Source organism: Haliotis rufescens, unplaced genomic scaffold, assembly GCF_023055435.1.
Source record: "Haliotis rufescens isolate VD_foot unplaced genomic scaffold, xgHalRufe1.0.p SCAF_39, whole genome shotgun sequence".
NCBI lineage: Eukaryota > Metazoa > Mollusca > Gastropoda > Lepetellida > Haliotidae > Haliotis > Haliotis rufescens.
Genome location: NW_025964101.1, coordinates 4,081,493 through 4,102,541, shown reverse-complemented (window position 1 = coordinate 4,102,541; position 21,049 = coordinate 4,081,493). Strand labels below are relative to the sequence as shown.

The following is a 21,049-nucleotide window of genomic DNA, read 5'->3' as shown; positions in this document are numbered from 1 at the left end:
AACAGGTTTATTCATGGGTCTCGCGGCTGGTAAATACTGGCGAGTTGACACTGGATAAATGAAATGCTCGCAAGGATAGATGGTAATTATACGGTATACACGTCGACAACCGTTGGCAGTGCAAATTGATGTGTCAATCAGTGAAACACTAAATAAGGCATTTACGGACTTAGCGTATATGTGTGATCCTGGCATGTGCAATGGTAAAACATGGGTGTTGATATATTGTTTTTGACGCATACAATATCTTGGAAAATATATAGGGTAGCAATTACACCTTTAGGCATTATAGACAGAATGGATGCTTGGTAAACTTCTTAATCGTCTTATTCCAATTACGTTTTTTGTAATTGTGGACCCATCACCATTTAATATTCTGGGAGAGGGGGAATCATGGGTGCATGAGACAGGACTATTTTTTTCCGTCACTCCTTCAAAACACGTAATTCTATTCGGTCTGAGGAAGAGACGATTTTTTTAACACAACACATTTTTTCTTCAATAAATACAGTATGTCCAGAACAGTCTGAGGACAAATTATGGTTTTCCAGGTTTTCTGGAAGAATTTTATTTTAAATCCCAATATTTTCATGATTTGATTCATTTATGATCTAATTATATGTTTTGAACCACCTTCTTTAAGTAGTTACAAACTATATAGTATTTATATTTTTCAAAATTTAAATTTAACATTTAACATTTCTTTGCGTTAATTGCTAAATTTATTAGATGTTTTGTAATGTCATCATTGATATTATTATAATTTATTCTGTTAGTAACTCCTGTTTGCAAACATAGCTAAGGTTACAGTTTATACCTACTCTCCTCCCGTCTTGGAATATAATAGGACAGCACAGTGTACATACATGGCAAGTAAATGATGGCTTATATTTTGATAAAAGAAATTATAAATAAGTTTGGTTTGAATTATGATTATTGAACTTATACAGATTTATGCAGAAATCTTCTCTGTTAATTCTTTTAGGAACACAAAGATGATTTGTTTTCGGTGTGAATATTCAAACATTCTCATCACTTCCATTGAGCATAATTTTATTTTTTCAAATTTTGACGCGGCATTTAATTTTGTGTTAATGCATTTGTGTTATGAAGTATTTGCAATGACATTTCTAATCAATTTTCTTTTTCATTTCGTGCTATTTACTCTGAGATCTCCAGAGGTCTTCGCGATAACAATAATTGTAATTTATACAATTTGCATATGTTCAAGATGTATTGCTAAAACATAACTTATAAAATAATCTAAATAAATTGAAATATAGTCCAAGCGCTATCGACAACATTAAATAAGCGTACGTTATGAGAAGTGCTAAACCACACGTCATCAAACATGGTCGTATTCCGTTGGCACAGACGGTGCCCGGATTAATTCCGCGCGTCTGAAGCCTCAATTACTACAACTTCCACTCAATTTATCTCCTCTCACATCTAATCTCACGCCATTAATTTCTTCATTTGGAGCGAAAATAGACCCCTCTTGACTTCAACAGCATTTTTTATGATCTAATACCCGCTAGTTTGATTTGGTCGACGTCAGCCGAGTCCGCCATTATTCGGACGAACGATCCCATCCCGGCAACTACCGACATTAGCCGAATGCCGTAAGTGATTGATCGGAAACTTGCCGAGGCGAACCGAGGTTAAAACAAAGATGGAGACGGGGCAGAAAAGAGAGTGACGTGTTGTTTGGACAGTAAAGTTCTGTGTGCCAACTAGAAGAACAAGGTTATAATCATTACATGGAGCCGACATTACTCGTGAGGGAAATGTGTCGGAAGCAGTGAGCACCGAAGAATAAGAACGAGGCTTGGATGATGATAATGATGATGATGATGATGATGATGATGATGATGATGGTGGTGGTGGTGGTGGTGGTGATGATGATAATGATGATGATGATGATGATGATGATGATCATGAGGAGGAGGAGGATGAGGATTTATGAAAAGCATATTTGTTGTACTAAAGTGTGATATGTCAATACTGTTGACGATGGTTTAGCGAAGGGTTATAGCAGTTTGTCGATAATTATTATTTAATTGCACCTGACGTCTCATTTAAATAAAATATCAAATATTTAAATATATTTAATATACAAAAATACCACATCTCTACACACGATAGAAAGAACATTTTATTTGATGGTCCATATGCTATATGTTATTTTCTTATTGGGTCAGGGATTGCTGCATGTCCACCCTCATGGCTCTTCCCTAAAATTGTAACAATTGTTTCAAATTGAAACCGGTATAGATGGCGAAAAGATTACGCAAATTATGTAACGCCTGAATCACACCGCATCTTCAGACGCCGGACATATTCCTATGCCTGAGATCAATGTAGATCCCCAAAATATGCTCGAGCTGCAGGAACCCTTTTTAAAGTTCAAACAGTTGTAATGCTATCATAAAATATGAGAACTGAAGACTTTCCCACATCGTATTGCCATTGTTACATACATTGAACTCGATTCATGTCATCTTTGTGTAACATATTGAACTATGCAAACTGTCGCTGGTGGTCTGTAGACTATTAAATTAAAATATTCTGAATCTTAAATTATCTTTGCTCTTCTAAGTGATTATTGAAAATGTGCACGATAAAACACAAAAACTAAAGACACAAAACATATTTACATAAGGGAACAATGTACATCCCTTCGTTTTTCTAAAAACAAAATACAAAAGAAATGAGACATAGCCCCATATCGTAGGTTGTAATTAAAGTATATGCTAAATGGGCTTCACACATTGTACCATGCGGAGAATCGAACATTCTTACATCACTACAACATAATGACATACCATTAAGATAGTTTCAGTAAAGACGCCATGTTTACATATATCGGCAAGACTATTGATACCGTGTACCAATAGATCGACTGGTTTTTTATACAATACACGAAGGTAATTAATAATAATATTTTTTCAAATTTAGCTACTTCGTTCCAATTAAGGTGTATTAATTATACGATAACGAACCGTATACATTCACCGGGCGTTTTAAGAATCATTAATGGGCGAATTATCGATTTAACGTTATCCAAACCAACCAATTGTTCATTTTCTGTAAATAATCATCAATAAATCTATTTCAAGACGAGGACGCTAATTAGGAAAAGATCGATGTTCGCTGGGGATTTCAAACACACGCCTAAGTTGTTTAATTTTTTTCTTAATCACTCCATATATTGCTATTAAGGAATACATCGAAGAGGAGACAAATGGCATCATCTTTATAGACTTTTATTCAACTGCACGTATCCATTATGAGTGAAGTATTGAAACGCTATTAGCAAAAATCGATCATGTCTGTTTTCGTTAAGAACTTTATGGGAGCTTTAATTGAACTACAGATCGATGTCTTTGATTGAGCGGGCAATTAATTTAAGTAGTATTGTACACCGACTGTTGAGGATATGCCGGTCTGGATTGCCGAGCAACATCTCAACAGTCTCACAACAGCCTAGCAGTACCGGGGGTGTTTACAGATAAACATATAGATAAAAAATTTTTAGTTCGACGGTTGGATTCGTAAGTGTCCGTAGTATGAAGATAGAGCCTAAAGTGTTAACAAACATCACAGTATCACTTCCTTATAGTTGCAAGACAGAGCCAAAACCGTCAACAAATATCACAATATCATTGCTGATAGCTGCAAGACAGAGCCTAAAGTGTTAACAATTATCACAATATCATTGCTAATAATTCATATACTTTATAGGACCCTTTAGAATTCACCGATGATATTCCGGGAAGGGCCTTGAACCAAAAAAAATATATATGTGTTTAATAACAACCCACACCCACCCACAACCAAAACAATTCATTTTTTTTGCTGGACCTCCCGGATGAACGAAACACGTTGTGATAACCAGTTAATTTGAACGGATCCTCCTTTCGCAATCATAGTGGCGTGTTTTGGAGCACTGGTCGGAATATTGCTTAGTGCGGCATTAAAAAAACAAACAAACAAATTAAATGATGGGTGTTTTTTTTGTCAATAAACCGTTAATAGCAACTCAAAATATGAGGGGCGGTGGGATAGCCTACTGGTTAAAGCGATCGCTTGTCACGCCGAAGACCCGGTTTTGATCAAAACTCGAAATATCGTGGTCTTATGCTTGACTTAAAGCCATATAATTATATATTCTCTATTCCTCCACAGGAGAATTAAATGATAAAAGTTACATTACACAGTATATTGTTTCCTGAGATTACATTACGGTTGGAGATCATTAAATGACTATGGTTACATTTTTCTTATAGGCATTACGCACATATAAATGATGCATAGTCTTGCCCATTTCTGGTGTCCCCCGCCGTGATATTGCAGGAATATTGCTAAAAGCGGCGTAAAACCAAACTTACTCCTATAAATTGTCGGGTCTGGACCTGACACACCAGTGGTGCCAAGAGTCACGAGCTGTAGGGGTACGATGACACTCAATAAGCCTGCATGCTCACACACTGTGACATTTCGATCTCCATTTTAGTCGGTTCTAGGCGCGATAGGGTAGCTTAGTGGTTACAGCGTTCGCTCGTCACGCCGAAGAACCGGGTTCTATTCCCACCATGAGTACAAGGTGTTAAAGCTAGGGTACTGGGATCCCATATTCTATCCCGATTTACACGGGGCAGCATCCGGTCAACTCCTACTCATGTTTAACTCATGGGGGGGGGGGGGGGGGGGCAAGAAGTAGCCCTAGTTAAAGAAGATAGACTCGAACATGCGCTCGCAACTTGATGGCGACGTATATTGGAGGACGTTATTTTTGTGAGGAGTGTGTCTAGCGAGTTGTTCCCAACAGATGTGGCTGCATGGGCAACGCAGATAAACGCGATGGTCGAGGATCGCATCCCAGAACGGGAGAGATATGACAATCGTCATTGGGAGAAAAGGTACTGGTAATCGACGTAAGGATTGTGAGAATTTGCAGGAAATACAATAAAATGGACTTTTCAGAGGTCGGATACTATTGAAGGAGTCATCATTATTAAAATAAGGGTAAATATATTTAAAGCTTGTACATTTCATCATCATCATCCTTAAACAGGTTGTACATAATGTTTATATCTCACATAAGAAATAGACGACGCGTGGTCGTTGCTTATCGTACAAAAAAACACTGCAGAGAGAATAAACCACTAGGGACTGCACCCCTCATGGTTTATTCTCCCTGCAGTGTCGTTTATTTCTTGAATAAAACACTCATGGCAGAAATACTAATAACACAAGTGCTTCATATCCTGAAACATGGGGAGTTATGGGGTAGCCTAGTGGTAAGCGTTCGGTTGTGATTCCGACGGCCCGGGTTCGATTCCCCACATGGGTACAATATGTGAAGCCCTGTCTGATGTCCTCCACCGTAATACTGCTGGAATATTGCTAAGAGCGGCGTAAAACCATACTCACTCACTTGAAACATGAACAATAAAATATTGACAATACGTTTTGTTTGTACCTTAAACTTGCTTACATAGGGCTACAGGTTTACAAGGCAGAATATGGTCAGTCTATATTTTAATTATGTTTTTTGTTTTGTTTTGTAATTGTGTATTGTACAAGGGGTAATTACAGTTCGCGACAGATTATTTACGCTATCACGCTTCTTGGTATCGTTTGAAACAACTAAACAAATGACGTTTGTTTTCCAGTACGCCTCAAAGTGCAAAGCGATTCGCAACTGACGTTCACTGAATCAAACTCCGATTGAGAGGTGCCTTATTATACAGAAAAGCAATGTACCATGTTATAGGCCATTTACGCTTATTAAACTCTCTGATTCAACCAGCAAATTTCAAATACAATTCAAAATTAAAGTCAGTGACAGTTTCCGATCAACACTTACAACAACTATCCTTCCCATGAAGCCCTCATTTTACCAAATATCCGCAATAGCTGATCGAGACTATCTCTCCCTGATGACCTTAAACTGATTGATGAATTTATTGTTGCACACATGCCTAATTGATTCTTAGATTGACGTGGCAAATGCACGTTTTGAGCATGTTTTAAATACGTGTGAACATGCCGCATGTACCCCCATGACTGGTGCTTTCAATATGGCGGCTAACAAAGGGAGATAAGCGACCCGCATGGCTGGTCAATAACATAAAAGGGTTTCGGGTTTTAATTAATCAATTAGCTGGTATCAAACCAATTAATGTGTAAGACTAACTGACGATGATACGGGCGATAAATATTCATAGTGGTTTGACTCGATACTTCAAATATCGTTCTTTTTAATATTTCGTTATTTTTCAGTGTTTGTCGTTTGTTCAGTGCCCCGAAGAACTATAGATTTTTAGTGCAAAGGCTCTGTTTACATAATGAAATTTGTATCTTGAAGGCAGACGCGAGTCTTAACCATCATAACTCAAGAATCAATGGTACACTTGTAAACAAGCGAAGTGAAGATGGCCGACATTTTGATCCAGTACGGTCTGCACATTCTCAGCCTTGTATTATATGATAATAACCATACCAATAGGATAGTCATCCCTACCCGTCCGACTTTAATTCACACGACAAAAATGCTATTTTTGCATTTAAATCATTGTGTAAACTACGGAAGACTTTTAGGGTCTTTTCTATTTTTTCTTAAAATTTCTAGATACTACCTTCATATTTCAAGATGTTATGTTAATATTTTAAGATACATACTACGTTCAAACTTCAAGATGATCATCTTGAAATTTCAAGATAATAAGTTTAAATTTTAAGATTATAACTTGAAATTTCAACTTCGTATCTTGAAATTTCAACTTAGTATCTTGAAATTTCAACTTTGTATCTTGAAATTTCACCTTGGTATCTTGAAATTTCAACTTTGTATCTTGAAATTTCACCTTAGTATCTTGAAATTTCAACTTCGTATCTTGAAATTTCAACTTAGTCTCTTAAAATTTCTCCTTAGTATCTTGAAATTTCAACTTCGTATCTTGACATTTCAACTTAGTCTCTTAAAATTTAAAACAACAAAAAACAAATGGCCCTAAAAGGTTTCCGTAGTATACATTTACTGCATCCATACTTTACTGCTATGGTGTTGTATCATAGCGACCTATAACAGCGCAAGCCTTGACACAACCACGATCAATGATCAGTGTGAATTTAATTTACAGTTTCAGCGCCCTGCGGAGTATGTGGTTTATACAATTCAATCAAGAAATAGAATCAGTTCGCAATATTAGAGCTGCGTCAAAACAGTATGTGGCTGATAGCATCAGCAGCGACCCACCCCGGCCGGGGAGGGTGACACGCCCACTGAGCTGTGTTTTCAGTTTTCGGACGTTTGTATACTGTAAGACTCAAGGTTGTGTTGAGTTGCTTTTTATTTTGTGTTCATATGACACATCGAAAACAGTTTACTGTTTCTATGTATATCACCGCCAATACAGTTAACTCATGACAAGCGAGGGCAAAGCGTTTCCAGGTCAAAAACACACCGGCACAGGTTTTAGAAAACAAGACTAAGCCCCACTCGAAAACATCAGTTCGTGTATTCGATCTGGAATCTTTATTCAAAGCTCGATTTCGATTAAATAAAGTATACGTATTTAAAGGTAAATGATTTAGGAAGGTTTTATAAATTTGTATTATATTCTATATATGATTTATAACCAGTCGAGGCTGTAGAAGTTCTCTGTGAGTCCTACAACTATTCTTACAGGACGATCCGTATCCCCTATAGTAGTGACGTGTTGAAACACTGATTAAAACGGGAACGGATGAGAGGATACGGTAACCGCAGCTACCTGACCGTATTGTTCTTTACTTTTACATAAGTTTCTGTTTGTAATTATTATCCCCTCGACAACAATCTCCTCCTCAATTATACTAAACTGCTCATTTTACGCTACAACACACGTAGATTCAGTATTTACATAAGCAGTTTGCTCTACGTTCACTTCCAGGAATCCTAGGTATTGTTACGCGGGCCTCTGCCCTATGTAAGAACTTGCCACTAAAGTGTGAATTGGTTTAGCTCGAGTTCAAAGCATCGTCTTGTAACCAACACCACTCTCAAAGTGGCGAACCCTCCAAAGCTTACAAACTTTTTCGAATAAAGTTGATTGCTTCGGATAACCCTCTTTGTGAGGGGAAATTAGATGGATCATCATTTAAAGCTAAGGGTCCTCCTTGATCGGCTAAAGTTCATTAGAATTGCACGTGCACTTCAGCGTGGGTGTTCCAAAGCCCGAAACCTGCTTATACCCGAACAGATTAGATGCTCATTTCCAAGCAATCCATGAAAGACGATTCTCAAGTTTCGCAAGTAAGAGCATTTCAAGTTATGGAAATCTTTCTCCCCATGTTCTGACCATGCTTATTGCTTAACTACCCGTAAAGTCTTCTGATGCCGGGAGGCTCGAACGACAAACTTCATCGACTTGGTAATTAAAAAGATGGTTTATCGAGAACACCGTTTCTCCTTGAGACCCTCAACAGTTAATTCAATTACGGGTGTCTTTATTGACGAAGATCCACCCTGATTCTGTCCGGGGTACGTTGTAAGCCGGGAGGGCTGTTTTCTTAGCATTGTCGCCATGTTTTCGGATTCGCTCACTGGAAAGCCACAATACCCCCCAGCACTGCGGTGGAGGGCGGAGTGTTGATGCGTGGAGTCCTCAAGGGCCTGTCTAAACCCTCCAGTGACTTTGATAACTGGTCTTAAAGAGGGTGATTGAGGGTGGATTGTACCCAGAGGCATTCTGTCTCAATTATGGTAAACAAGGCTATTATAATAAACAAAAGATGAATGAGTGCTTAAGTGTATTCCAGACCTGTGTTTCATTACGGAGAGATAACACTCTCTGGTGGTCGCGGGAACAACAACATTGTCTCGGCTGTGCTATAACTATTGCCTTTAATCGAAATACATGCTCATTTGTAAAAAATTATAGATTTTTTTATTTTAATAAAAAAATTAAAAATCCTTTAATGGCATTTTCCATAAAAGATGTTTCAATTTGTGTGCAATCTGAAACACAAATTGAAAAATTGTTATCTGAAGGTTATCCGAAACTCATTTTTTGTTGTTGTAATTTTATGTTTAGTACTTGTTTACTTATTGATTTCATTGCACCCAAGAACTGATCGTCATGGCAAGGGCGGATCCAGTCTTTTATAAAAGGGAGGGGTCCAAAATATCCAAATCCGCTCTCAGTCAATTTTACTGCCTACAACATACTGCATTTGGTTTTTAAAAGGGGGTGGGGTGGTCCAGGCCCCCTGGGCCCCCACTCAGCCTCCCCATCTCTAGATCCGACAATGTCACGGTGTCAGCGTACGTTCGCCAGTGTATTGATTAGACACGTGGTTTTACCACCTCACTACATGGAAACAATAAATCGGAATTTATCAAAATGTCTACATTTACCAAGACATGATCATTGTTCATATGTCAGGATAAACACTTGACTATTTATATCAATAAATAATTGAAAATTGTTTTGTCCATTTTATTCCAGATATAATGTTGGGGCATTTCCACAATAATGATATGCCTGCCAAACACTGTAACAAGCATAGTAATTAAATTAATATTACGTTTGTTATTAGGGAGTCACATGTCTGCTATGCAATGAACGTGATGAAACAGGTAAAATAGATTGTTAACGGTAAAATATGGTAATTTAGAATTATTTTTACAAGAATGTACAAAAGATTATAAACATGATCAAAACGTTACTAGGCTGAAAATAGTAGCCGTAACTCTGCAAACTTAAGGACCAAAACACAACTATGATACCTATATCAAATACATCACCATCGAATAACCTTTTATTGTTTCATTTTAGCCACCATCAAACATGAATGTATACTTTCTCCTGCCCGGCAGTATATTTTACCATTCTATAATAACATGGAGCTATCCACATGTAATACATAGGAGCGTCGACCTAGGGAACGCGCGTCTGTTAATATATAGCCTTCCAAATTCTGACAAAAAACAATTTGTGGTTTCTTAATGACCTACTCCGCTATTTTATACTGCATTGCAAATATCATATTCACAAATTCCAAGTAATAAAAAATATTGAAATCGAAATCTCGTTGTACGTTGTATTCCGCAAGCATTTAATAACCAAAGAGCTCACTGATTTCTTTTCTATCAAAAATGTACAAAAATATATCACCTCTATTATCTCAATCTCAAATAATATTTAAAAATATGATTTTTCCTGCAGGTATGCAATATTACAAAGGGAACGGAAAAATATATGTAATTGTTCGTCTTCGTGAAGGAAGAACCGCTATCAAGACTTAAAGCATCTGACACACTGGGACAAGATATCGAGGGCGGGCTTTAGAGACAACAGATTTACTTGAACATATCCGGCATTACATCCAGTGTTTCCGCTTAATGGTGAACAACCTGTGACCTGTATAATTACTCTGTTGGTTAAATATTCCGTGTAAAGTTGTTAATGACTTCGTTATAGCTCAGGGCTGCTGGCAACATTTGGTCGGGTAGAAATAATTACGGATAATTATACAAGGCCATGCTAACACTATCTTGTCTATTACAATGCTGGTGCCATGTACTACTGGTATAAGGGGGCAATCTCTTATCATAGTGTCACGTGCGACCTCAATTAAGGAATTACTTTTCGGGTCAGATGTGTGTGTTTGTTCTTGGAATAAATCTGACATCCTTTCAACATAATTCGAAGAAATCAGCTAAAAAAGGGGAAATGAGCAAATTCAAGATATGGAAACTTGATATAGTTATTTGTATGTGTAATGTCATGATCTGTATTGGTAAACAATATTCTAAAATACCTCAGAATAAACAATAAAATTATTTTTTAAACAGCTTCACTATTCGGCCTTTTACCAACCACAGTGACATCCAATCATTAGTTATATATATCCAGTAAAATACAGACTACACTTACAAACAGTTATACAGTAAATTCCTGTGTTGTGCATGCATGGATACATTTTAAAAGTCAGGATTATACAAGCGTCGATTCACACACGTATATATTCAATTTTATTTACATTGTTGAAAATATTCCTGCTTTAGATAATTAAAGCATTAGAAGAAATAATGTGCATTTTAAATCTGTAGATTGAGATTTTGTATGTAGATTTTTTAACTCAGATTCTACTGTTGCATGAAAAAATCCTACGGGATAAGAAAGTTTTAGTTATCTTATCTTATTATTTATAATTATTTTGTACAAGTCTGAGTTGCAGTTTACATTATATTATATATAAACGTTAGATATGTGTAACTTCCATAAAATGTATTCATGATTATTTCTGGAATTATATAACATACAGCCATGGGATATTTTCCTCAATTCAAAATAAGATAATTCGTATCGGTCGCCATAAACATTTTAACTGCAATTGTGGTCCATTTCTTCTAATACCGTCTCAGACATATTTACATGTTTTACATGAATTCCCCGCGCTGCGCGTGAAAGGCTTGTTTACCCGCAAACGGCGACAGTTAGGTGTTGCTAATTGCTCGATGTGTTTCTAGGAGATTGAGGGTTATCTGTAATAGGATGTTTTCTTGTAAGACGGTGATCTGCGCTGGCCGTTACTTCACGCCAATGCGGGGATTTTAGCGATTTCTTTTGTGTCCTTTACTTGTTTCATTTCCTCATTCTTTTGTTGTTCTTTCAATAACTCTTCACCCTCAGTTTTCTCTCAGCGCTGGCTGCAATTGGATCGCGACAGTAGAACGTCTTAGGCTAGGCCCTGCGCTCTGATTGGTCAATTGAACTGCGGGTCAGAGGGGATGTTATTGCAGATCTTCACAATAAGTGCCGCCTCCCCTATGGTTTATAAACTACCGCAGAACGCTAGCTGTTTATATCACTCTTGGCTTTCTACAAGGAAGGACCTGCCTGGGAGTTAAAAACATTGCACACTTGAAGTTAATTGTATTTGAAGAAACGAATTTATCACAAGATTCCTTCGATTCTTGGATTTATTTCGTGGACATTTACTGCCGTGGCATTTCTTTGCTGTTTTCTCCGATTAACAAATTGGACCTTTTGATCTAAAATTTGGAATTAATTTTAATCAAAACTTGAAAATGCAGGCTGGAGCTTACGCTGAGAATGGTATGTCACCATATCTACTTTGGCCCTACATGCAAATGTACCCTGCGCAGAAGCAGGAAGACTGGTCGCTCCACCCCGCCTTCATGCAGACCCTACCTACCTGCCAAGTGTACTGTCGACCCCAGGGGACATTTAAGGGCTCCCCAAAGTCTGCTGCGTTCACCATAGATGCTATTTTGAGTGGGGACGGGAAATCTCCGGAACGTGCACTGGATAACAAGCCTTACCCCACGGGATGTGACACCACCCCCAGACAGAGGTACACGGAGCCTGGGTACACCAGCCGCCGACACCAGCGTCTCCAGGCCTCCAACCCCTACCCCGGGCACCGTCAGGCACACAGCCCCACCCTCAGCGATGACAAGGAGAGCCCCAACCAGAAAGGTATGTTGAACATTTTATCATTGTAGAGGAAATCAAGGTGTCAAAAGAAATCTGAAAATCAACTCGAGGAAGGTAGAATTTTGTGTTCATTTTATTCATTAAAAAAACTATGGTGAACGAGCGAAAATTGAAATATATTGTTTTCTATTTTTTTTATTCGGAAGGAACTTTTATTTAACCCTTTTATTATTTCGATATCATTGTTTAATAACGGTAATGCGCTTTAAATTACCATCTCAATATTTTAGGCACATTACGAATTTGTTTTCGGATTATACAACGAAATATGGCAATGCAAAATTACTTTAAAATATTTATGTATTATAAAAAATAACCGTGTTAATCCTGTATCACACAAAAATAATGCAAGCAATATTTATTTCTTTTAACAAGATAGCAGAGCCTGTTTGATTTAATTAAATATACACTTGTATTCCATTTTGGCTACATCAGGCAATTCATTTCACCAATACAATATTTTCCATTTACTTGATTCATCATATTCTAAATGCGAAAATGAAAGATATCGCAATATGATTGAAATTATGAACAATTACTGTATAAATATGTTTCTTATTTTCAGACAAAACAGAGAGGAAATCTTCAGGCAAGGGAAAGCGTGTCCGCACAATCTTCACTCCGGAACAGCTGGAAAGGCTAGAGGAAGAGTTTGAGCGGCAACAGTATATGGTGGGCACTGAGAGGTAAGCATCATAATTTTGTATTTTACTTCGCGAAACAATTTTTTTTCTTCATATTTTTATTTATATGCCTCATATTAGACTTTGATGTTTGAACAAAGCTCTCGTTTTTCCACTTTTCTAAAATTCTTAAATTCATGGTGTATTTTAGTTTTGAGAGACTAAAATTAAAATAAAGAATTTGTAGCATTTCTTTTTATTATTTTCAGTTCAAATAACTGGCATGCATATTTATTGATACAAGTACATGAAAACTTCTCTGTTTATATATTTTACATTCATATACAAACTAAAAGACAATTCTATAACGATATGATTTATGTTTTTCAGATATTACTTGGCCGCATCGCTCAACTTGACGGAAGCTCAAGTCAAAGTGTGGTTCCAAAACCGAAGAATCAAATGGCGCAAGCAGAATTTTGAGCAACAGCAAGCAAAACTCGCCACACTAGACATCTACCAAGGCGAAGAATCCGACTCTGAATCTGAGAGCGAAGAAGAAGACCACAAGAGAACGCCAACACACCGCACATCTTGAATACTTATGGACATCTACCTAATACGTGCTTTCAAGAGCAACGCCCCCTTGTGGGCCCATGGAAGATAACTCTTAATCACTCAAGGTGCATAACTCTCAGTCACTGATGACAACCTTGCACTGATAGATCGTGCTGGCCAAATCGTAGGCAAAATACGTGCAATTGTCAAAGCTAAATATGCGGAACTTTGCAAGGGAGCCATTTATTACCTTACCTTACAAACGGAGCGAGATTGAAAGGGTAAACCTGATTTTTTTCGTTATTCCGGTATTTGTGGTATAAAAGAGGAGAGAGAGAAAGCTTTGTTTCAACAGTGGTAAAATGTTTGTTGTGAATATCTGCTTTCTATGTATATTTGATTATTTATTGTTGAATATTGTTTTGGAATAAACCAAACCCGTTCGATCATAAAACTAGATTCTGTGTTATTATTACAAATTTATAAAGTAGCGCGTACGAGTTTTGATGTTTGGAAGCGTTTTTATATTAGCTCATAATGCATAAACGGTATAATGTATTTTTCTTGTTGAAAATGTACAAACATACAGAAATAGTATTTATATAAATATGCAGTTATTTTCAACACTGAGATATGCGCAATGCGATACATGGTAATTAGTTATTATTCAACTCTTTATCATTAGGCTTGTTTTCAGATGAAAACGTATGTGCGTTTCTTTCAATGTCCTCGTACCAAATGCTTTTTGAGCTTGATGTTTGATTTATCTTTTCTTCTGAATACAAAGTGTCGAAAATGTTTCGATTCCCTGTCATCGAATGTTCAGGAACAATAATTTCATCAAAAGATTTGTCCGTTGCAATTTCCTATTTTGACTATCACCATGTGTTCCCGGGAGTTTTTCAGGTGAACAATTGACTTGCCCTTGCATGTGTTTGTGACGGATGCCACCGGTGAGGAAGAATGCGTACACCCGTTATCATCACTATTTTATAGTGATTCATAAACACATGCTCGGGATATAGTCGGAATCGTACAATCGACAGAGATTACTTATGCTAAGGAGAGTGTTCTGCAGCTTTTAATAATAATTTCGCTCGGTCAAATACCACAAAAAGTCCACTCGTTTCGTAAAAATTGAATCTAACGAGAATGAGTGTAGTATTATCCATATATACTACGTGTTATTTTGTAAGAATTGACCTTTATTTCGACATTTCTTTGTAACCAGAGGCCAAACGGTTCCATGATCTAGCAAACTGAGCTGTTTGTAAATTCTTGAAAATATTATTGCATCGGTGGAATAAGAGGGGCGTTCTTTCGACTCAAGTGTAGAATAATTGTATTAAAATTTGAAAGAAAATGTTGATGTTACCCATCAATGTATACTTCATTTATCAATGGCTGGGTAGACTAGGTGCATGTGTGTGTGTGTGTCCCCAGTCGTGATATTGGGTTTTAATGTCGTTATATTCTACGCACTAACATTTTCATTAAGACGTCTCTAAGAACAGCGCTTATTGATCGTGACCCCAAGGGCTGGTGTACAACTTCTAGCTGTAGGTAAATTTATTGATGTTTTGTAAACGCTAGCCCGTTGTATGGTTTACAAATCATTTGACCTAAAATTCAATTAATGTGGTCGAATTTTCAGGTTAGTACTGCTACTAGTGAATGAAAAGAACAAAACGTTTTAACATGGCAACATACCAAAAGATAATTTATTGGATGTTTTGTTAGAATAAAGTTTTTAATGCATATTATTCGAACACCGGTGTTAAAATCTCGTGTGTTCTTCATTTCACACGAAACCTGAGTCAGCCAAAATCGAAATTGTCAAAAGGGATTTTTGTTTTTCTAATTTCAGTTTTTTTTGTCAGTCGGTTTCGTAAACCAATATAAGGCCTTATGAACTAAAATGTGTTTCATCGTTTCATATTAATATTATTCGCCCATGGTTTATGTGTTTCCGATTACTGTGTTCATTCATTTATAAGTAAACACAATGATAGCAAGTAGATTAGGGGAGATTTGAGAGAACATAAATTCGTGATTTGTCAATGAATTTATCTAAGAATCCGTTACTTCTTATACAAACACTGATTCTTCATAGGTTTTTCCAACTACTCTGTCCGGATTAACAAGGTTGCATTCTGTATCGACCGAAAATAAATTATGAACATGGAAAGGGGGCATAATAAGTATATACTCTATGGCACATTTTACAAAGATAATCGATTTCCACGTGTTTCTATTTGGTTTAAACTGGTTTAGGATTTTCTAGACTTTACCGTTATAATGCATGGTGTTGGTGAGATTAAGTTGATATCTCTCCCAATCTGTCCTACAAACATCCCAGTGTGCGAGGTGTGTCCGTGTGTCCGATCTGCAAATATTGGTCCTCAGACGCCAGACTGTCTGGAGAGGTGGCGGACAGTCTACAGACACAGTCACGCCGAACGCGGGAAGTTTGAAGCCTAACAACGCCTGATTGCACTTTGAAAAAAAATATAAATAATTTAAGATGAGGATTAAAGGGACAGCTGACTGCACGTATAGGGTAGGACCACGGATCTGAAGAGGATTATCCAGTGTTTAACTGTGCATGCAAGGGTTGTTCTAATACAGATTATCGTGTAGTAGCATGTAGTGTGGTGCTTGAGGCTTTAAAAACGGGGCCTTGGTTTCCAAGTCAAATTTTGAATTTTCTTTTTGTATCATTGTATACATTTGGAGAATGTACGAATACTTCTAACTGTCATGGAAAGGATATTATCACATTTCTGATACTACCCTCAACCACACGCTGGTAACGTAATTTCACAAAAGACATTTTATTAACACGATATTTATTGATATTTAGAAACCTGTAAGACACAATGTGTGTGAATATCACAAGGACAAAGGAGTTACAATGTGTCAAAAGTATAAAAAAAATATTCAATTCTGAGGAGCTCTTATCGGACATTGTAAAATAAGCATTTAACTATTACAGATACTGGCAGTTATTAAGATCAGCTAAACTGCCGGACAAAGTATACATCTATATTTGATGGTGGTTAAAAATGAAACATACGAGAAATGATTATTCGATGGTGATGTATGTATAGGTCTTTGAAAGGCATTTAGAAGTGATACACATAAGGAAGAGAATATATGGATGTCAACTTCTATATTATGAGGAACACGTTTCGGAGTAAATGCTTACTCCCTCATCAGGTGAATGAATGCAATGAGGCAGAGAGCATATATATTATGTACATGTGAGGACAACAAAATTAATAAGATAACAAAAGGTGGAAAATAACAAGGAAACCCAACAGATGATTGGCGCTGATAGGTGATCAGCAATAAACATTGGAAGCCAACACTTTACAGTAATTAGCGCTGAAGGTATGGAAGCCAGTACTTAAGTTATCATAGATAAGTAATAGGTAATGGACACTGAGCACACATGAGGCCGGGGGTAATTAGCACTGATGGGTGAAAGAATGGACATAGCAAAGGGCAAATGGGCTCCCATTGTCTATTGCTAATCACCTATCAGCGCCAATCATCTGTTGGCTTTCCTTGTTAGTTCCTCATAATAAAGAAGTTGACATGAATATATTCTCTTCCTGATGTATTTACAGTTTAATTCTGGCCCAGTAACGGTTGTAATTTTTTTGTCGAATACAAATTTCAAGTGCATTCTTTCTTTTGCCCGGCAGTTTATTAAGAGGGAACCAAGTGTTGACTTTTGGACATACCCTTTCCTTTTTGTAGGCTAAAACAAGAAACAATCACAATGTTTAAAAGGGGCTTGTATTTCAACAAAGAAGGCAAAACGGACTGCCAGTTTGACTTGAGGCCAATATAGGGATCTATACCGAAACGTCGCCATTACAATATAAAAAACGTTGTTATCCATAATGTTTCCTGTCTACTTTATCATCCGTCAACCTCCAAGAAATGTTATCAACAATTATACATCTTTCAGAGGTTGTACAATAACTTAATAATTGTACATCACCAGCTTTCTCGGCCTGAGATGCAATCAGTGTTAACGAGCTTAACTCTGCCCCCCTCTACGGTCTTTGTGTCTCCCAATCTGTCCTACAATCATCCCAGTGTCCGAGGTGTGTCCGTGTGTCCGATCTGCTAATATTGGTCCTCAGACGCCAGACTATCTGGAGAGGTGGCGGACAGTCCACAGACAGTCACGCCGAACTCGGGAAGTTTGAAGTTTGAAACAGCTGATTGCACTTAAAAAACAGGACGATTTAGATTATGGTTAATAGATAATCAGGTGTACATGAACGAGGTGAGCGGATCATCGTGTTGTTACCATTCTCAATTTTAACAGGAAAAACGCTGTTTTCATTCTGTTCAGTTGTAAGAATGTCGAATTAAGATATATTTCTACAAATCAAATTAAAGGCAACGGGTGTGGATAAGAGTGAAAGTCTCCTTTTCATGCACTCCTCACTCCAAAACAAAGTCATGTCTATCCGCCGTGCTGTATTTAGAATATTGTTTCCACAAACAAACAAACCCCGATTATGTTTTAATATACAAATTTAAAGTCAAAATGCCTGAACTACAAGTTGTCGGACTTCCATTTTGTGGAAGCTACGGCGACTGAGTGGGTTGGGTCGTTGACTTTGTGTGCTGGCGACTAGGTGCTCTCGTAATGGATATAGAACGCCAGGCTCGTTTAAACGCAAAAGTCTATATTTTATGTTGGTCGTGCACATGGTCAACACTCCTGGCTGTTTTGGTATATATGGACATTTGAGTATGGCGAAGGAAATGAAATCGAGCATAAGAAAAGTTAAACTAACGAACGAAACGAAATAAAAGACATCTGGGGTCAAAAGGCTTTCTGACAATATATAAGATAAAGCTGAAACATGGATAACAATCCTTGTCGTGTGATTATTGTGTGAAGTTCCTTACACATGTGCTACTGTACACTAGTGAATCTCACCATCTGTAAAATATAACAAGATGTTTTCATGACTGATATATTTGAGTAATCTAATGAAACGATCAAAAGAAAATCAATCACGAAATTTACCCCATGTATATTCGACAGCAAGTTTATTTTCAATTGTTACAAACACGTGTTTTATATGATAAATACTAAAGAAGAACATTAGCAAATTAATTGTAAAATAAACTCTTTCTTGTGTCCAATGATGTATAAAATTAAATTATCGTTTAAAGAAAATCACCAAAACACATTTTGGGCTTTGTGTTAGTTAGATTGGTGTAACAAGATTAGCTTTACATAGCTTTACGTTCTCCGCGAACTTGCAATCTGTACTTAAAACATCCCAGTGTCCGAGGTGTGTCCGTGTGTCCGATCTGCTAATATTGGTTCTCAGACGCCAGACTGTCTGGAGAGGTGGCGGACAGTCCACAGACAGTCACGCCGAACGCGGGAAGTTTGAAGTCTAACAACGCCCGATTGCACTTGTGGAAGTTTAAGGGATGAACTGAACAGGATTACAGAAAGATGCAACTGGTGTCCTTAATACGGATTAATAAAAAGTCAGTGTTGCTAGAGGATTTGTGAGGTGTATGGGTTTAGAATGGGAGGGTAGAGATTAGCGCATACATAGGATGAACTGGGCTCCGTCTAGTAAAAGATAAGGCACACATGCTAGCGTGACGCTAAGGTGTCTGATGACAGCTGATTGCAGTTACAGGGTAAAACGTGTTGCTGTGGGATTATAGGAAGATGTACGGGTTTTCAAACATGCAGTCACCGTTGCAGATTATCGTAGTCTGGACGCTGATGATTGCACTTACAGATCAAAGATGGGAAATGGATTAAGATTGGGGACATGCACGTGTACCGGATTAGGCTTCTTCGACTACAGATTATCTTGTAGAAACGTCTGATAATACGAGCAGGACAGTAGTACGTTAATACTTGGTATCCCACAGCTGTGGAACTACTTATGTTCATTTAATAAACGTGTCTTGAAACTTAATTTTCAAGTTTCAATTACATTTTATGTTAGATACAACATAAAAGTCAATGATATGCTAAATACTACATTTACACATGGGATTTACATTTTAAAATATGCAACAAATGTAGGGTGAATTGTAAAATAGCGTTATGCTTTTTAGCCAACGAAACTATGTGCCGTTTGAGCCAAATCACGACTGGGGATACCATACATTGGATTCACACATTTTACCTACGTTGGGATTCAAACACAGGTCTTCGCTGTGAAGAGGAAACGCTATAACCCCTAGGCTACCGTATAGCCCAAAGTAAGATAAGAATATGTTTTTTCACATGAATCTCATGCTTCAAAAAAGCGGATTCCATATTACATTTCTTTTTTACGATGTACTTTTTATAAGGTTTTGAATATTAACGGTTTTGATAAATATCAATTTAAACACAGAGGATTTAACAATAACTTGCTTTCTCTGCCTGAGATGTAATCAGTGTAAACGAGCTTAACTCTGCCCCCCTCTACGGTCTTTGTGTCTCCCAATCTGTCCTACAAACATCCCAGTGTCCGAGGTGTGTCCGTGTGTCCGATCTGCTAATATTGGTCCTCAGACGCCAGACTGTCTGGAGAGGTGGCGGACACTCTACAGACAGTCACGCCGAACGCGGGAAGTTTGAAGTCTAACAACGCCCGATTGCACTTGTGGAAGTTTAAGGGTTAAACTGAAAAGGATTATGTCGGAAATGCTGTTTTTTACGGATTAATACGCAAGGTCGATGTTGCTGGAGGATTAGTGAAGAGCACGTGAAAAGGAAGGACTCGCGACATATGTGCATGTAGATAGATGGGATGAACTGGACTCCGTCTAGTTAAAATAACGCCGCACAAAATCAATGTTAGGAACTGACCATTTGACATCTTGGTGGGTGTGTTAATTACAGCAGTTATTTGTGGAACACTCTTCAAACTGTTTTGTTTATTGTTTACGCCGCATTCGGCAATATTCCAGCTATATGACTGCGGTCTGTAAATAATCGGCTGATTGCACTTTAATAGGTCAGCAAGGGAAATGTAGATATCCACATACAGCGCAAGAGATGAACTGACAGTCATGTGTGTATACCTTGTCCGGAACGCTGGACACCCAAGACAGACATTATTATTTTCGTTCTTTAGGAAGCTATTTTTTTATTAAAAAAGTGCCATTGTTAATCTAAAAAAAAAGACACAAACCATAAACTGTCATACGATCATGTAAGAATTTAAAATTCGGATAAGGAAATACACGCAGTCGGCAAGGGTGATGTGGGTTGTGGTCAAAGCAGGATATCAAGTAGCAGTTAGTAATAATATTTATAGAGGCTTTTATTTTAAGGCAGACATTCATTTTTTTTAA

General features: G+C 37.4%; 1 protein-coding gene across 1 annotated transcript; it reads left to right on the top strand.

The window, feature by feature from the left end:
- The first annotated feature begins 11,873 nt into the window (after window positions 1-11,873).
- LOC124149145 (brain-specific homeobox protein homolog) lies at window positions 11,874-14,143 on the top strand. Its single transcript, XM_046520524.2, has 3 exons — window positions 11,874-12,497; window positions 13,081-13,201; window positions 13,529-14,143. The coding sequence occupies exons 1-3, from the start codon at window positions 12,086-12,088 to the stop codon at window positions 13,734-13,736; spliced, it is 741 nt and encodes a 246-aa protein (XP_046376480.1). The 5' UTR covers window positions 11,874-12,085; the 3' UTR covers window positions 13,737-14,143.
- Window positions 14,144-21,049: the final 6,906 nt, after the last annotated feature.

Coding starts and splice junctions, on each gene's coding strand:
- LOC124149145 (XM_046520524.2), top strand. CDS start 12,086: ATGCAGGCTGGAGCTTACGCTGAGAATGGTATGTCACCATATCTACTT. Junction 12,498..13,080: donor GGAGAGCCCCAACCAGAAAG/GTATGTTGAACA, acceptor TCTTATTTTCAG/ACAAAACAGAGAGGAAATCT. Junction 13,202..13,528: donor TATATGGTGGGCACTGAGAG/GTAAGCATCATA, acceptor TATGTTTTTCAG/ATATTACTTGGCCGCATCGC.